This window comes from Arachis hypogaea, chromosome 14, assembly GCF_003086295.3.
Source record: "Arachis hypogaea cultivar Tifrunner chromosome 14, arahy.Tifrunner.gnm2.J5K5, whole genome shotgun sequence".
NCBI classification, from domain to species: domain Eukaryota; kingdom Viridiplantae; phylum Streptophyta; class Magnoliopsida; order Fabales; family Fabaceae; genus Arachis; species Arachis hypogaea.
The window spans coordinates 116,905,513-116,921,192 of NC_092049.1; the positions used below are offsets into that span (position 1 = coordinate 116,905,513).

The 15,680-nt window shown below is 37.1% G+C and overlaps 1 protein-coding gene and 1 non-coding gene across 4 annotated transcripts; both read right to left on the reverse strand.

Annotated features, from left to right (window-relative positions):
• Positions 1 to 1,968: 1,968 nt before the first annotated feature.
• On the reverse strand, positions 1,969 to 4,983 carry LOC112743791 (uncharacterized). The gene is made up of 4 exons (XR_011871168.1): positions 3,096 to 4,983; positions 2,792 to 3,010; positions 2,633 to 2,708; positions 1,969 to 2,547 (listed from the first exon to the last, which is right to left on the reverse strand). It is a non-coding gene; the product is annotated as an uncharacterized protein (transcript).
• Positions 4,984 to 5,156: 173 nt separating this feature from the next.
• LOC140172838 (pentatricopeptide repeat-containing protein At5g61370, mitochondrial-like) lies at positions 5,157 to 8,861 on the reverse strand. 3 transcript variants are annotated; one of them, XM_072214674.1, is made up of 2 exons: positions 8,331 to 8,861; positions 5,157 to 7,244 (listed from the first exon to the last, which is right to left on the reverse strand). In XM_072214674.1, exon 2 carries the CDS (start codon positions 6,770 to 6,772, stop codon positions 5,312 to 5,314), a length of 1,461 nt encoding a protein of 486 aa, XP_072070775.1. In that variant the 5' UTR covers positions 6,773 to 7,244; positions 8,331 to 8,861; the 3' UTR covers positions 5,157 to 5,311. The 3 variants fall into 3 exon arrangements, with proteins under 3 accessions (XP_072070775.1, XP_072070776.1, XP_072070774.1); XM_072214675.1 differs by having other exon boundaries at positions 5,157 to 7,308; positions 8,331 to 8,773; XM_072214673.1 differs by having other exon boundaries at positions 5,157 to 7,296; positions 8,331 to 8,748.
• Positions 8,862 to 15,680: the final 6,819 nt, after the last annotated feature.

Consider the following 15,680-nt stretch of genomic DNA (forward strand, 5'->3'; position numbering starts at 1 on the left):
TTGCCAATCACTCAAGTTTGCTTCGTGCTCAGCCTCCATAATAGCAACTGTTTGAGCTATATTTTCTACATTGCCTCCTTGAGCCCTATCTCTACCAAATGTTATTCCCAACTCTTCAAAATGTGAAAATGGTTTATTGTAGAGGCCATTAGCATTAGGATGGAAATGAAATTAAAAGAAATATAATTAAGCAATAAATATTAAAAAGCTAAGATAGATAAACTTGTATTAAGAAAGTTGCTTAGAATTTACACTTTCTATTTATTGAAAATTTGTTGCTCCACTACAATAATTTTATCTTTGTCATTCCAACCAAATCTACTCCGAGCCGTGCTCACCACCTCAACTATTACAAAATATTGTCTCTTTAGTAAAATTTACCCATGATTCAATGTGTGGATAATTCAGAGTTCAATACTAAAAAAATCTAATGATCTCTGAGTATAAAATCACACAATTAAAAGTCTTATTTATCGCTACTACTTATTCAAACTCATACCGGTAGTTATTTCTACCAAAACTAAATTTAATAAACTTACCTGAAAGCTTAAATTCTATACAAAAGAGTAGCAATGTATTTACCTAAAAGCTTAAAGATAAAAAATCAGTGACTATACAGAAGAATCATCAACCTGCTAAGAACATAATAGAAACAAAAAAATAAAATAAAATCAGATATAAAAAAATTCTATAGTGAGCACAGATGTAGGAGACAAGAGTTGAATATTCATTTGATCAGAAGTATTTACTAGCAAATTGAATTGGGATAATAGTCAAATTAGTCCCTTAAAGATAAGGAATTTCTTAAATTCGTCCCTAAAAGATTTTTTCAATTAAATTGGTCCTTCAAAGATTACGAATTAATCATATATGTCCTTTAGTTACTTCACTCATAATTTTCGTCAACGATTGTTGATGTGAAATATTAACTGATAAAATACATGACACATAACATTTTCAATTAGACATTGACTAAATATGTTTATGAAAATCTATTAATTTAGTCACTAGGTTATATTAAGAATAAGATTTTTGTAATTGGGGAAAATGAGTAAATTAATAAATTTTCATAAACATATTCGGTCAATATCCAATTAGACATATCAGGTATTATATATGTTATCAATTAACGTTTTACAACATCAATCTTTGAAGAAAATTGTTAATGGAGTGACTAGAGGACAAATATGATTAATTTGTCATCTTTGAAGGACCAATTTGATTGAAAAAATCTTTCAGGGATGAATTTGAAAAATGTCTTATCTTTTAAAGACTAATTTGACTATTAACCCAAATTGAATTTCTATTAACAGAACAGTATCAATTCATTTGATTATTGTTAGCTCAACATAAAAGGAACAAGTAATAAATATACAAAAGTCCACATAGGTTCAAAACGTAATGGCATGCTTCAACAGTACCAAATACCAACAAAATCCCCTTTCTCTATATTACATAGTCAATTATCATAGCAATTCTAAATAACAAAGACCGTACTTACACCTAAAATACCACAACTCTTCTTATTATATTATAGTTCATTATATAGTGTTGACTCATTAATCAAGATTCTTCATCAAGCTATTGAAATCTACAAGCTTGGCCAGAACCATGCAATTGGTCAACAATTTGAGTATTGGACACCATCATCTTAGCAACACATCATAAATTTCATGAATCAGTTTAACACGAAACAAATTAACCAACCCAAGAAAATCACAAAACAAGAAAGCAAGGAAACCAAACCTTAACAGAAGCATGTGGCAATGGTTGTCTTAAGAAAATTCAACCCAAGTACAGTGTATGCAGGCAGTGAATAGTAGGAATTAATTAAACTCACATATAAAACAGTGTATGCAGGCAGTGAATAGTAGGAATAGACCTGTGAAGGCTTAATATGGGCACACTATAGAAATAGTTAATAGCAGCAGAATGTTAAAGAGAAGACAGAAAAACAAAACACCAAACTTTAACGTGGGAAAAAACCTCTCAATATAAGAGAGATTAAAAAACCACCAGAAGGTAAAGCTTCACTATTATCCAAATCAAAGCTACAAAGACGCAAACATGCACAACTCTTGTACAAGAACAGAAACGCATCAACAAAATGAAATCAATGTTACAATGGACAGCCGCTGTTTACAAACTTTCTGGCAGTTCTACTAGAGGAGAACTCAGTTCTACTCGATCAGACTAATGTACTACGGAAATATAGAGAGACACTCCAAAAAGTGCTTGCTTGGGCCTGACACAGAAAAATGACCACAATTATTGGGCATGATGTCTTCTCCTCCATTGCTTCCACATTTCTTGTGCAAATTGATCCCTCCATCTACCCCAAGCATCGCTCGCCTCAATATGGTAGATCGTCCCACCATCTAATCCAAGCATATTTTGATTTTCTATCTCATCAATAAGATCCACAACCATCACTCTTCTACTATGATTATGCAAAAGGCAACAAGTAGTTATAACTCTTGACTCTTGAATAGGATAAATGGCCTTCCCCTTAAAATTCCCCATCTTGCTTTCAATACTCCAAATGCCCTTTCAATGACATTCCTAACTTGTGAGTGTTTCATATTAAAAAGCTCTTAGGGTGTATTGGATTGATTATGTGGATTAAACTCACTCAATGATATTTTGTCCTCTATAAGGTGCCAAAAACCCTTCATAATTCATGTTGGCATCACATAAGTAGTAATGACCTAGTGTAACATAAAAAGTTGAACAAAATTAATGAAATATCAAATGGTTACTTTGATAACATACTAAAGTCTCAATGAAATACCTTGGAGAGCACTAAACCCATTGCGAGATAATGCATCTCACAATACCTTAGAATCCACAGCTAAACCCTCCCAACCTGCCAGTGCATAGATAAATTGCATATCGAGAGCAACCACTCCAAGCACATTGGTTATTGTCACCTTTTTTGTTGATATCTAGGCTTTTCAGCCTCAAGGACATTGACTTTGATATGGGTGTCATCTAAGGCTCCTAGGCAATTCTAAAATCCAAAGAAAAACTCAATTGACTCAATCCCAAAGCACACCAAACATATTAGATTTAATAACATTAGCAAGATAAATTACCTTGAACCATTTTCATCGTTCATCCATTCTATCCTGGCTAAATGGTTGAGGTTTTTTCAGTGAGAGATTATGACATCTCAAAATAGCAAGCAATACATCATTAAACATCCTACTAATTGTTTCTTTAGATCTCAGAAATTGTCTCTTTATTACTCTAATTTTGACGCCTTGTGCTATAATATGTAAAAACATGGCAACCAGTTCTTCTATACCCATATTCCTACTTGGTTCTATCCTTCTAACCCCTCTAATCATGTTACACAATGCATGAAAGGCACGCCTATCCATTCTTGTGTTTTCTATACATGCTAGATCATTAAAATACATAATCCTATCGACACTAACATCCCTTACTTCTTGCCTACTATAATTATCATTCCGTTTTCTTTTCTTTTTTCTCAATTGCAATATAATCAAAACAAAGCAAATCATCAAAAAAAAAAAAAAAACATAACCATAAGGTCATTCACTAATTCTAAATGTAAAATCGAGCAGGTAATAACTCTCATTTTCTCTATTTGGGATCCATTCTGTCAAAAAAAGAAGAAAACATTAAAATATTTAACTAGAAGACTTTCCTGTTTATTTATTCTATATAAAATTTTTTCTATCCTTTAAAAACCGGAAATTCATAGCCAAAAGAACCAAAGGAACAGAACTATTAATTGTATTGAAAAAATGAAATATAAAAAATATCATTGTTAGTTCATGGCAGAGTGCCTCAGGGAATCACTTTTCAAATGAAATAAAAATGGAAAAACAAGAATAAGATGTATGCATTAGACCATGCTAGGGAAAATAAAAGACCATGCACAAATACGAGTTGTAAATAGACCATTTTAAAAGAGAACACAAGATACTACAATGATGATAAAATATAATATACATCCCCTTTTTTTAATTTTCGTAGACAGGGATCATATATAAATATATAATTCTTGCTTTTATTTATTGTTTAGATAGTTCTAAAACAGGCTGCATATACGTAGCACAGTAAGTTACCAGCTCCAGGTCCATTAGAGGCGTTAATATACAAGCCATAATTTCAGCAAAACTTATATACATAAGCTTAAAATAAAACTAATATACATCGGAGAAACATTAATCAAGTAACATTAAACAAATAAATAATCTGAAGCTTAAGCTTAATCTCTTTAGTCTTTATTGAGAAAAATCATCAAACACTTCATTTGCATCCAACATAACTACAAAGAACACACAAAAAAAAAAGCAAAGTGATACTTGCATATTTACAAATTCATGCTAGTTTGGAGATCTTGATAAAAAATTGAGAAGTGAATATATAAAAATATTAAGAAATTTTATAATCAACCATTAAAATATTTTAAGAGATAATAATAAATTTTTCAATTAAAATCAATATTTCTCGGAACCAATCTGGGGGGAGAGAGAGAGAGAGAGAGAGAGAGAGAGAGAGAGAGCAAGTGAGAACTGAGAAGCAAAGCACGAGTTGTGGGGCCACTGAGTTGTGGCCGTGAGACAGAACTGCAACGGGATGGCGGTGACCGGCGACTAATCTAAGGTGGAGATGCAAAGCTGCAATGGAGACTGCGATTTGCAAAGCTGAGAAGCTGCGATGTATGCTGAGGAGCTGTGGTGATGAGAACCGAGATGATGGAACACGAACACGAACCAAAAAGAAATCGAGTTGAATCTTCCTTCTAGAATGAAGTGCACAATGGTGGTGGAAAGCGGAAACTCAATTCAACGGCGAGGCGAGTATAGGTCTCTACTAGGGTTTTGTTTGAACGTGAAATGAGAAAGGGAGAGAAGTGAATGCGAGGGATGGGGTTAGATTAGCAGCGTAGTTTAGTCTTTTTCTTTTGTTATTCAGATTTCATTTCCATGAAAATTTAAGGGGGAAATGGTTAAAATGATGTATTTTGATTTCTAGGAATAAAATTTATCTGGAAAGTTTTTTAAACCTTGCACTGGAAATATGATATTCCCATTTTAAGATCCATCGGGAAACTCTATAATTCTCCCAACCAGACACCCCCAAAGATCCAAGCACATATTCTATGGTGATTTGAAGAAAAATTTGAAGATAATACAAAGTAAACTATGTCAATTAACTAGAACAACATGCAGGAATAGAATGCTAATCCAAGATAAGCAAGCCTTTATACTATTGAGAGAGGGAACAGAGAACAACTACATAGATAATCAAGCCATTTAAGGTGCTGTAGATTTATTTATTTATTTCTTCTCTTTTTCTTCTTCATTGAAGCAGATTTTGTTCTCATTACCTTCATTTTACTTGAAAGTTTTTTTACTTTATTTGGAGGCTTAGTTATTGTGCTGTCCTCAAGGCTGATTTTTTCTGGCCTTTTAGGTTTGAAAACTTGTGTTATTGAAGGATCCAAAACATCCCTTGAGCACTGAAGAGAGATCCCCATGCCTGTGGCTTCATCCCATAGCTCTCTTCCCTTCTCAAAATTCCCTCCTCTACAAAGCTTTGGAATGAGCACATCATACACTGGTCCGTAACCACCCAGTGAACTTCTCTTCATTTTCTCAAAAAGTTCAAGAGCGCGATTCACCCTTTCAACCCCACAGAGAATACCAATCAAACTGTAGTAGAACTTATGGTTTGGTACCAAACCATTTCCAATCATTTGATCCACTATATCTTTTCCTTTGCCGAATCTGCCAGTCAGAAACAACACCTTTGCTACAAGATAATAGCTGAGCCAATCTGGAGCACAACCAGAATGTTTCATTTTTTTTAGTATTTGACAAGATTCTTTAACCCTTCTGGTCTTTCCTAAACATGAGAGCAAGATGTTGTAACTGATCAAGGTTGGGAAAACCTTGTAAGACTTCATCTCCATCATCACATTTAAGGCTTCAGGCACAAGCCCTGAAGGATTACGTCTAAGATTCCGCTCACAAAGGCACCTGAGGAATGTGTTGTAACAAATTAAATCTGGGGCAACCCCATTTGATTTCATCTCTTGAATAATCCTCCTAGCTTCTTTCACATTCCTCTGCACAGACCACCCATAAAGGATACTTCTGTATATGCAAAGCATTGTGCCTGCAATCTTGTCTTTGTGATGCCAAACTACCCCTTCAGCCCTCTTAGGATGCCCTCTAGAACAGAGAGCATTAATGATTGCAGTAACTGTGAATTCATCTATAGAGCACTTGTACTTGTCCAAATTCTTAAAAATACCCAATGCCTCATCTTCTTTCCCCAATTTGACCAAAGTCTCGGCTACAAGACCAAAAGTCTCGGCATCCATAACTCGACCCTCCTTCTTCAGGTCTCCAATCAAGATATCCATAGCTGTGTAGTCTTTCTTTTCTGTGAAAACTCGAAGAGCGTAGTTATAATCTTTATCTTCTAACTTACAACTCAAATTCTTACTAGACCATAAGAAGAACCTGAGCAATCTCCTAGTATGTGCCTCATACTTACAAGAATCAATAGCCTGAGTTACAAGAGATGAAGTCAAAGAATCTCTATACTTATTCAGACTAAACTCCAATTCATCTAACCCACCAACAGTGCTTGTAACAACACTGCACAGCTCTTGCAACTGGAGAAGTAATGGTGTTGATATTGGGGGCAATGTGGAATAAAGTGAGATCGAAACTCTCCTAATTTGACCCAAAGGGCGTTTGCAAGCAGAGTTGAGCAAGACATTCATGCCGAATTTGATTTGAGCAATTCTTCAAACACATTATGAACATCAGTTGTAACTCGAAATCTTCATACCAAGCACAAGGGCAGGTTAGCGGGAAAGTATGTGACTTGTTACTTTGGTATCCATCACATCCAAGTTATTCGTGGAATCAGATGTTTCTATGCTTCAGGAAAAGTTATTCGTCTCCGTTCACGCTTCCTCATTGGTTGAGGCAGAGAATAGTGGAATTGCCATCCAAGCACGCTGAAATCACAGAATCGAGCCACTTCCACCTCAAAGAGGGAAGAAAGTGGAGCCTATTGGTGCCGTTTAATTTGTCCTCGCCATTGAGGTAGTCCTCAGAGTTCATGAAATCCTCTGGTACCACTCCAGCTGGGACTCGTGGTCGGCAGGTTGTGGTTAACGTGAAGTAAGGATGGTTGGGTGGGGCGGAGATGCTTTACCTCACACGCTTGTCATCGTGTCACCACTCGATCTGGCCAATGAGGGGTTGAAGCATAGTTATTAGAACCGAACCGGTAATCGACCTGGTAATACAACTGGGTCATTGATTCAACCGGTTGACCCGATTACAATTAAATATAAATATAAAATTACAAAAAATAAGCTTAAAATTAAAAATTCAAAAGCATGTCTTTACAAACACATTAATAACAATCAAGTATCAAAATTCTAGGGAAAAAACACAGAAAAATAAATAAATAAGTTAATGATAAATGCCTTAATCAGAATATTCCAGCAACCTTTATGCACAAAGTCAACATTAATATGCACAGAAATCCGCAATAATTCAGAGAGCAAAAATTCAGCAAACAATTCTGGACCAAACATTCAGAATTCAAGTTAAAATTCCACTAAATGAGACTCAGCAAACAATTCTATCAATCACTCCAAACTGAATGAATTCAAATTCAAGAAACCAAAAATTCTCAATCCTATTCTGTCCAACATTCAGCCCTAGGTATAGGAGAACCTAATACAAGAAATCAATATGAATTCAACTAATTAATTGCCTTGAACCAAGTAACTGAAATCAGAGTGAGACAGCAATGCAACAAAATTTCAGCATACTCGCATCGCCAATAGTGAAAAACAGCAGGTATTGATCAAAGTGCAGTTTAAATTTAAGAATTCCAGTAACAATATCTCAGAAGTTCAGCATAAGATCAGGCAAACAAGTAGGCACAATGAACTCAATCAGCAGTTCAGCCTTCAACTCAAACAACTAACCCCAAACAGAATCACAAATTGTAACTTAGGAAACCCTCAAACAGCACAAACAACCCTAACATGTCCTCTAACAACAACAGTTCAAAACAGCATTCTCAGCCAATACCAATCAACTAACTCTAGTCTTGACAACTTAAAGCTAACTAGCTAAACTAATCAAAATGAACTATAAACAGAAATTGCATAAGATAGCAGCATTAAGCAAAAAGGCCTAATGTAACTAACTAATCTAACCTAATTAAAATAAGCCAACAGAATTGACTAAACAAGATTAATCCACTAATCAACCTTAATCGAACAGAAATAACATAAATTGGAACGAGAATGAAACCTGGGGAGAAGGAACGGAACAGGGGAAGGAAAGGAGAGGAAGATGGAGGAAGAGAGGCGGCTGGTGGTGGTGCTGTGGCGGTGGGCAGTGGCGGCGGTCTCTGAAAGTGAGAGAGAGAAGGAGAGTGGGGTGAACAAGATGAAGAGGATAGAGAGAGAGGGGTTGACGGCGGCGCCGGTGGTAGTGGGACCGGCGGTTGGGGAGGCTGTCGCGGCAGTTGGGTCGCGGAAGGGGGTTGGAGGTTGGAGAAAAGGAACGGAGGTAATGGAGGTTGAAGAACGTTGAAGGGGGTTAGGGTTTCGAAGACACCCCCTTCTTCGAATTTTTTTTTTTTTTTGAAAGGCTTGCCTACGCATAGATGAGGCTTGCGTACGCAATGTTGATGGTTGGGGACTTACCTTCGCATACCTATACCATGGGTGTGCGTCTCTCACTGCCTATTCGCAATGCGTACGTGTCTTGGACAATTTAGGTGAATATGCATACGCATCAAGTGGGGTTGCGTACGCATACAAGGTTCGGATTCAGGGGAATTTGCGTACGCATAGGTCTCGTACGTATGGGGTACTCTCTGTCTAGAGGCTATGCACACGCATTGGGCATTTTTTGGGACAATGCATATGCATGTAGGGTGTATGCGTACACATGCAAGGCTGGAAGCAGAAATTTTTGCTCCTCTCTCCAAGATGCCTCCCTATACATAACAACCTCAAATTCCACATTTTAAGGCTCTAAACACACAGAACAAGGTTCCCAAAGCAATCATTTACATAACCAAAAGGAATGAAAAGATCTAAAACCAACAAAAACCAAGCAAATACCTAAAACTACTAGAATCAACAAATTCAAGCAATTATTACATGAAAAGCAAGGGAGAATTGGAGGATCATACCATGGTGGGGTGTCTTCCATCTAACACTTTGGTTTAACGTCCTTAAGTTAGACGTTCATGAGCTCAAACTTCTTTACCTTCTTAGGACATCCTCAAGGACATCCACCTTACTCTTCTTGTTACCCTTGGCAAGAGCACCCTTCAAGGAGTAATGCTTCCACTTGTCAATCGGATCATTATATCTAGCATTGTTTTCTTGATGACTTAGAGGTTGGGGAGCATCTTCATCTTCCTTGCCAACTCCCTGGCCACTCTTACCTTTACTGACATTCATCTCATCATCACTTCTAAAGTGGACTTCAATTATTTCATCTTCAATGATGTCACAACTGAAAATGGAGTGCACATCTGGCGGTTTCCCCATGGTTTTGTCCAATTTGAACATCACCACCTTTCCTTTGACTTCAAATGAATATTCACCAGAATAAGCATCCAGCTTAAAGCAGGACGTCTTCAAGAATGGTCTCCCAAGCAAGATGGAGGATGGTATGTCCGAATCAATGGAAGGTGTCTCTAGAATATGGAAATCCACTAGAAAGACTAGGTCCTAAATTCTCACCAACATATTCCCAGCAATACCCTTAACTGAAGTTATACTTGTGTCGGCTAGCACGAATCTAGCTCCCGATCGCTTCAAAGATGCAAGGTTCAATTTCTCATAAACCGAGAATGGCATGATATTCACACAAGACCCTAGATCACACATACAATCCGCAAGTTGTATCTCACCAATCATACACGATACCAAGCAAGGTCTAGGGTCACTATATTTCTCAGGAAGATCCCCTATCACTGGAGAAACAGAATTATCTAATGAATTCACCCCTAAACCACCGATCTTCTCCTTGTGGATGCACACCTCCTTAAGAAATTTAGCATATTTTGGAACTTGACGTATGGCGTCAAAGAGTGGGATGGTTACCTCAACATTCTTGAACAGTTGCACCATGTTAGGGTCAAGCTCCTCATGCTTCTTGGCCTTCTTGGCTATCGTCGGGAAGGGTATGGGAGTTTGTTCCTCTAAAATGTTCTTCCGCTTTGGTTCCTTGGCCTTCAGTTGTTCATCCTCTTCCCTTGCTATTCCCTTCTTTTCATCCTCATTTAATTCCACCGTTTCCTCAACTTTCACATTGGGAACATCCTCTACCAAAATAATAGGCTCAAGCTCAACCTCCTCAAGTGTTGTACCGCTTCTCAAAGTAATTGCATTGACGCTACCCCTTAAGTTTGGAATGGGTTGAGAAGGAAGGCTAGAAGAGCTACAGGCTTGGGTGGTTTTGTTGGTAGGAGGGGGTAAAGATAGTCTAGAGAGCATTTCAGCTATAGAGGTCAATTGGTTCCTAGTGTTCTCTTCATTCTTCTCTATCATAGCCCGAAGCCTCTCTTGCTCTTGGTAGATTGAATAAAAAGCATCATCGTTTTGGGTTGTGGAAGAAGAAGAAGGTTGATTGGTTTGGTTTTGTTGCCTTTGATGAGGTGGTTGGTATCTTTGGTTGTTTGGTTGGCTTTATTGGGAGTGTTGGTATGATTGATTGTGGTTTTGGTTGTGGTGATTTTGGTTGCCTTGATAAGAGTTGTTGTGGTATTGGGAAGAAGGTTGGTAATTGTTATGGTGTTGAGAAGAGGAGTTGTTTTGGTTCCACTTTTGGTTTTGGCTATTAACATGGGAGTAATCGCCTTGACCTTGAGATTGATAAAGTGGACGGTTGTTGTAGTGGTTGGCTACCGCAAAGGTGTAGTCCCCTTGGACTTGAGGATATTGATCGGTTAGTGTGAGGTGCAAGAGCACACACCTCACACCCTTAGAGGTCCTTCAAGTTGGAGAATTTGAGGAGGGGCTTGAATGGCTTGAATAGATTGGGAGGCCTTTTGCCCTTGATGAATCTCCTTGAGGATAGTAGTCATCTCCCCAGGCACTTTAGTCAAAGCCAAGTCAGAAGGAGATGCTTCCACCACACTTTTAGGAGGATTATTCCTCACTCTCACATGTTGGGTAGCTTCGGCAACATCATTGATCAAATTCCATGCCTCCTCTGCCGTCTTGTTCTTAGAAAGAGAACCACCACTTGACGCATTAAGCAATCTCTTATCCAGTGCACAGAGACCTCCAGTGAAATAACTAATGAGCAAATGAGTATCCAATCCATGATGTAGACAAGACTCTAACAACCTTTTGAATCTAGTCTAGTACTCATACAATGTTTCTTAGTCTCTTTGCATAATACCCGAGATCTCCTTCCGGATATAATCAGTCTTCTCCGGAGGGAAGAACTTATCCAAGAACTCCCTTCTTAGTAAGTCCCTGATAAACCACTATTTTATGGTTTATCTTGTGCTAAATTGAGTAGTTTTTAACAGTTCTTCGCACACTTATCCATACAAATTGCATGGTTTTACAAATCCTTCCTAATTTTGTTCCATGATTGGAAACTTGCTTCCTAAGCATTTAAATTGTCAATTTTTAATTCTCCTTTATACCATTCGATGCCGTGATCTGTGTGTTAAGTGTTTTCAGGCTTTATAGGGCAGGAATGGCTTAGAGGATGGAAAGGAAGCATGCAAAAGTGGAAGGAATACGAGAAACAAAGGAGCTGACCAGCGAGGATCAACGTGCACGCATGGCTTACGTATGCGCGTGACTTGGAGCATTTCACAGTGATGCGTACGCGTGACTGACGCGTACGCGTGACAAGCACAGAAGACCAGCGACGCGTACGCGTGACCGACGTGTACGCGTGACAGAGTGACGTGCTGCATTAATCAGAACTCGCATGGGGAGATTTTGGGCTGGTTTTGGACCCAATTTTTGGCCCAGAAACATAGACTAGAGCAGGGGGCAAGCAGACTCAAGGGACATTCACATTCACTTTAGTTTAATTTTTAGTTTTGAATTCTAGAGAGGAAAACAATACTTCTTCTAGGGTTCTTCGCATTCTTAGATTTTTAGTTTTTATGCTTTCGGATTGGATTTTGAGAGAGTCACTACCTTCGATTGAAGTCTCCATCACTATAGTTTGCTTTCCTATTACCTTTCTCTTTTATTTTCCATTTAGTTTGCTCGTGTCATATATGGATATCATTGATTTTGGGATTTATTAATGCAAAGAGCTATTTTTACATTTAATTTCATTATTTGTTTGATAATCTCCAATTAATTTATTAGCTCCAAATTTGCTTTTATTAAATTAATTTTAATTACCATGTCTCCTCTCTACTCCCTTTACATGTTTGCGAAAATAGCATTCATATCAATGGAGTAGACTCCCAACTTGACTTTGGAGTTGATTAATAGGAGACCCTTGAGTTGGAATACTCAAGTATTAATCTGTAATTGGAAGTTGCTGGCTAACTCACTTTTCACTAACTCTAATCCTTCCCTAGAAAGGGATTAGGACTTGTGAGTCAGAGTTGGTATTAGTTACTTGACTTTTCTTTATTAGTTAGAGGATAACTGAGTAGAAGCAACAACCTTTTGCTATTATACTTGGAAAAATCAACAAGGATAGAAATTTCAATTAATTTTCTCCTAATCAAGGCTTTTTATTTCGAATATATAAAACCTCTTGTTAATTTTTATTGCTTTAATTGATAGTCGTTTATTTTTCTATTTTCCAATTCTAAAATTTCTCAGAAAATTACTGATCAACAATTTACACTACTGTGTCAACTCTTTGGGAAACGACCTGAAAATTCTACTCCCAGTTTTATTCTTAAATTGTGACATCTTCTAAATTGACAGTGGGAATTCGTCGGTTAAGACTGTACTTACAATGCAACTTTTATTAATATTTCTTAACCGACATTTTTCCGCCCGTCAGTCCCAATCAGTCACCACTTTATCAGGCTGGGAGTAGAACCACTCCTTTGCTTGCCCCTCAAGAGAGAAGGGAAAAGCAAAAACCATAATCGCAATCTCATCGGCACCATGCCTACGAGTCGTAGAGCAAGCTACTTGAAAGTCTCTCAAATGCCTAATAGGGTCTTGACCCAGTAGACCATGGTACTTGGACAACAAGTTAATCAAGCTATTCTTCAACTCAAAATTAGGGTCAAGATTCGGATACCGAGTTTGCAACGGTTGAAGAATGAGGTCCGGCTCCCCTTGCTCATGCAAAGTAATTCTACGAGGCTCCGCCATGTGATTTTCACCTATAGTATGCAAGGATACGTCAGTAGTACCAACAGAGGAGTAAGAAGTTCCCTCGTTGAAAGTGGATTCTAGATCAATCTCGGATCGATCTAGTGTCTCAGAAGGTTCTTCAAGAGAGGCCGATGCACTAGCCGTGTAATCCAACTGCCACCTAGCTTACCAAATATGAAATAAGGTTCTTTCAATTTCGGGATCAATTTCGGCTATGTTAGGATCCGGTTGAGACCAAGTCATTTAACTTAGCAACCATAGCTCATGCATTAAAGTAAATCTAAACTAAAAACAACCTAATGAAAGCAAGTAAACTATTCACAATATTCACATATTCACATAACCAATGTTGAGGCACACATTGCAACCATTCCCTGGCAATGGCGCCAAAAACTTGATAGAAGGAGAATCGTCGGCTAGAAATCTCTCGAAATAGTTTCGTTGCTAGTATAGTCCCAACCGACGAATAACTCTCTCAATCAAAGTTTAGATTTGGTTGTCACAAGTTCAACCCAATAAAAATAACTGAGAGTATTGCTCCCGGATCGTCCTCAAGAGAATGGGCAAATGTGTGAGCCAAAATTGGTTAGAATTCCAGGGTTGAGAATCATTGATAAGAATTTAAACTAAGAAACTTAACATGCAAGAAACTAACTAACAATAAGCTTAAGCTAAACAAAATAGCAATATCCAAATGAATACTAATCAATAGGGCAATGTAAGAATCTACTTCTATTCTATAACTAACTAAACAACTAAGCTAATTAAGATAAGTAGTTAACACTTGAGATTTGGGTTTTTCTAATATGAATGATAAAGGACTCTTGGCTAAGGCTTGAGAATTGAGGTCTTTATCCTTGTCTAATAACCTTATATTGACAATTGTGAGGGACCAACCTCATCAAGTCTACTTCTATACTTGAAGTAAGTCAAATAGGTTTAATCAACATCACCCATAAGTCCCAATCTAGCTACCAATTGTCTTAGTAGTAGATTGGTGTCAATGGAAATCAAATTGATTAACAAGGGACCCAAAATTATCAATTCAATTAGACCCAATGACTCAAGGTCACTCAATTTTCTTCACTTAAGCCAAGAGTATGAGAAATTTCATCAAACACTTGGTGTGCAAAGCTTAAAACCATAACTAATTTGCAAATTAAACTCAAACTACCACTACCCACTAACAATTATCGATAGCAAAAAACTAAATCAACACCAAAAGCATAGAAAACATCAATTCATTAACAACAATTCAAAAATAACAAAGTCCAAAGTTGGGAAGTAAAAGAAAAACTAGAAGGAGAACATGAAAGTAACTATGAAATTAAGTAAAGCTAGAAGAAAGAAAACTAAAATTGAGATTAATAAGCAAATTTCAGAAGCTTCAATCCAGAAATCTCAACAATTGATGAACAAAACATGTGAAAACCTAGAGAGAAGTGAGGGTTTCTCTCTCTAGAAAAAAACAAGAACAAAAACTAGCTTAAAAAACTCCTTAATTCCCTAATGAGTGTTGTGTGTTATATCTTGGTTGACCCCCCATCCATTTTCCTTTAGTTGGCATCAATTTGGGCTTGAAAAGAGGTCCAAAAAACCCTCAGAAATTGCTGGGCATGTGTTCTCATTAATGAGTCACGTTTTGCTCAATATGCGTACGCATGCAAGGTGTATGCGTACGCATACACAACTAAACTTCAGGAAGCGTACGCATGTAAATCCTATGCGTACGCATGTATGGTTGAACTTCAATATGCGTATGCATGCAATGTCTATGCATACGCATATATGCACGAGCTCCAAGCTTCCAATTTTCTTTATGATTCCTTATTCTAGCATGCTTCCTCTTCACTTTCCATACCATTTTTTTACCTATATGACCTGAAATACTTGAACGCACATATCAAGGCACCAATGGAATGAAATAGTAAAATAAAACTAACCTATTTAAGCTTTAAAAAGCATGCTTTTATCATTTAAGCTCAACTACAAAGGGATCACAAAAACATGACAATTTTAAGCAATAAGTGTGTGAATAGTTGAAAAAACCACCTTAAATTAGCCTAAGATAAACCACAAAAATGATATTTATCACCAAGGTAATTCATGTCAGGAAATAAAATTACATAATTTCATAGAATCTGGTATAAAAAATGCAGAATATGCCCAAGGCTAGAGATAGCATACAATTAACAATTTAATTAGAACAACATGCAGGAGTAGAATGCTAATCCAAGATAAGCAAGCCTTTATACTATGGAAGAGAGGGAACAAAGAACAACTACATAGATAATCAAGCCATTAAGGGTGCTGTAGA

Coding starts and splice junctions, on each gene's coding strand:
- LOC140172838 (XM_072214674.1), bottom strand. CDS start 6,772: ATGAATGTCTTGCTCAACTCTGCTTGCAAACGCCCTTTGGGTCAAATT.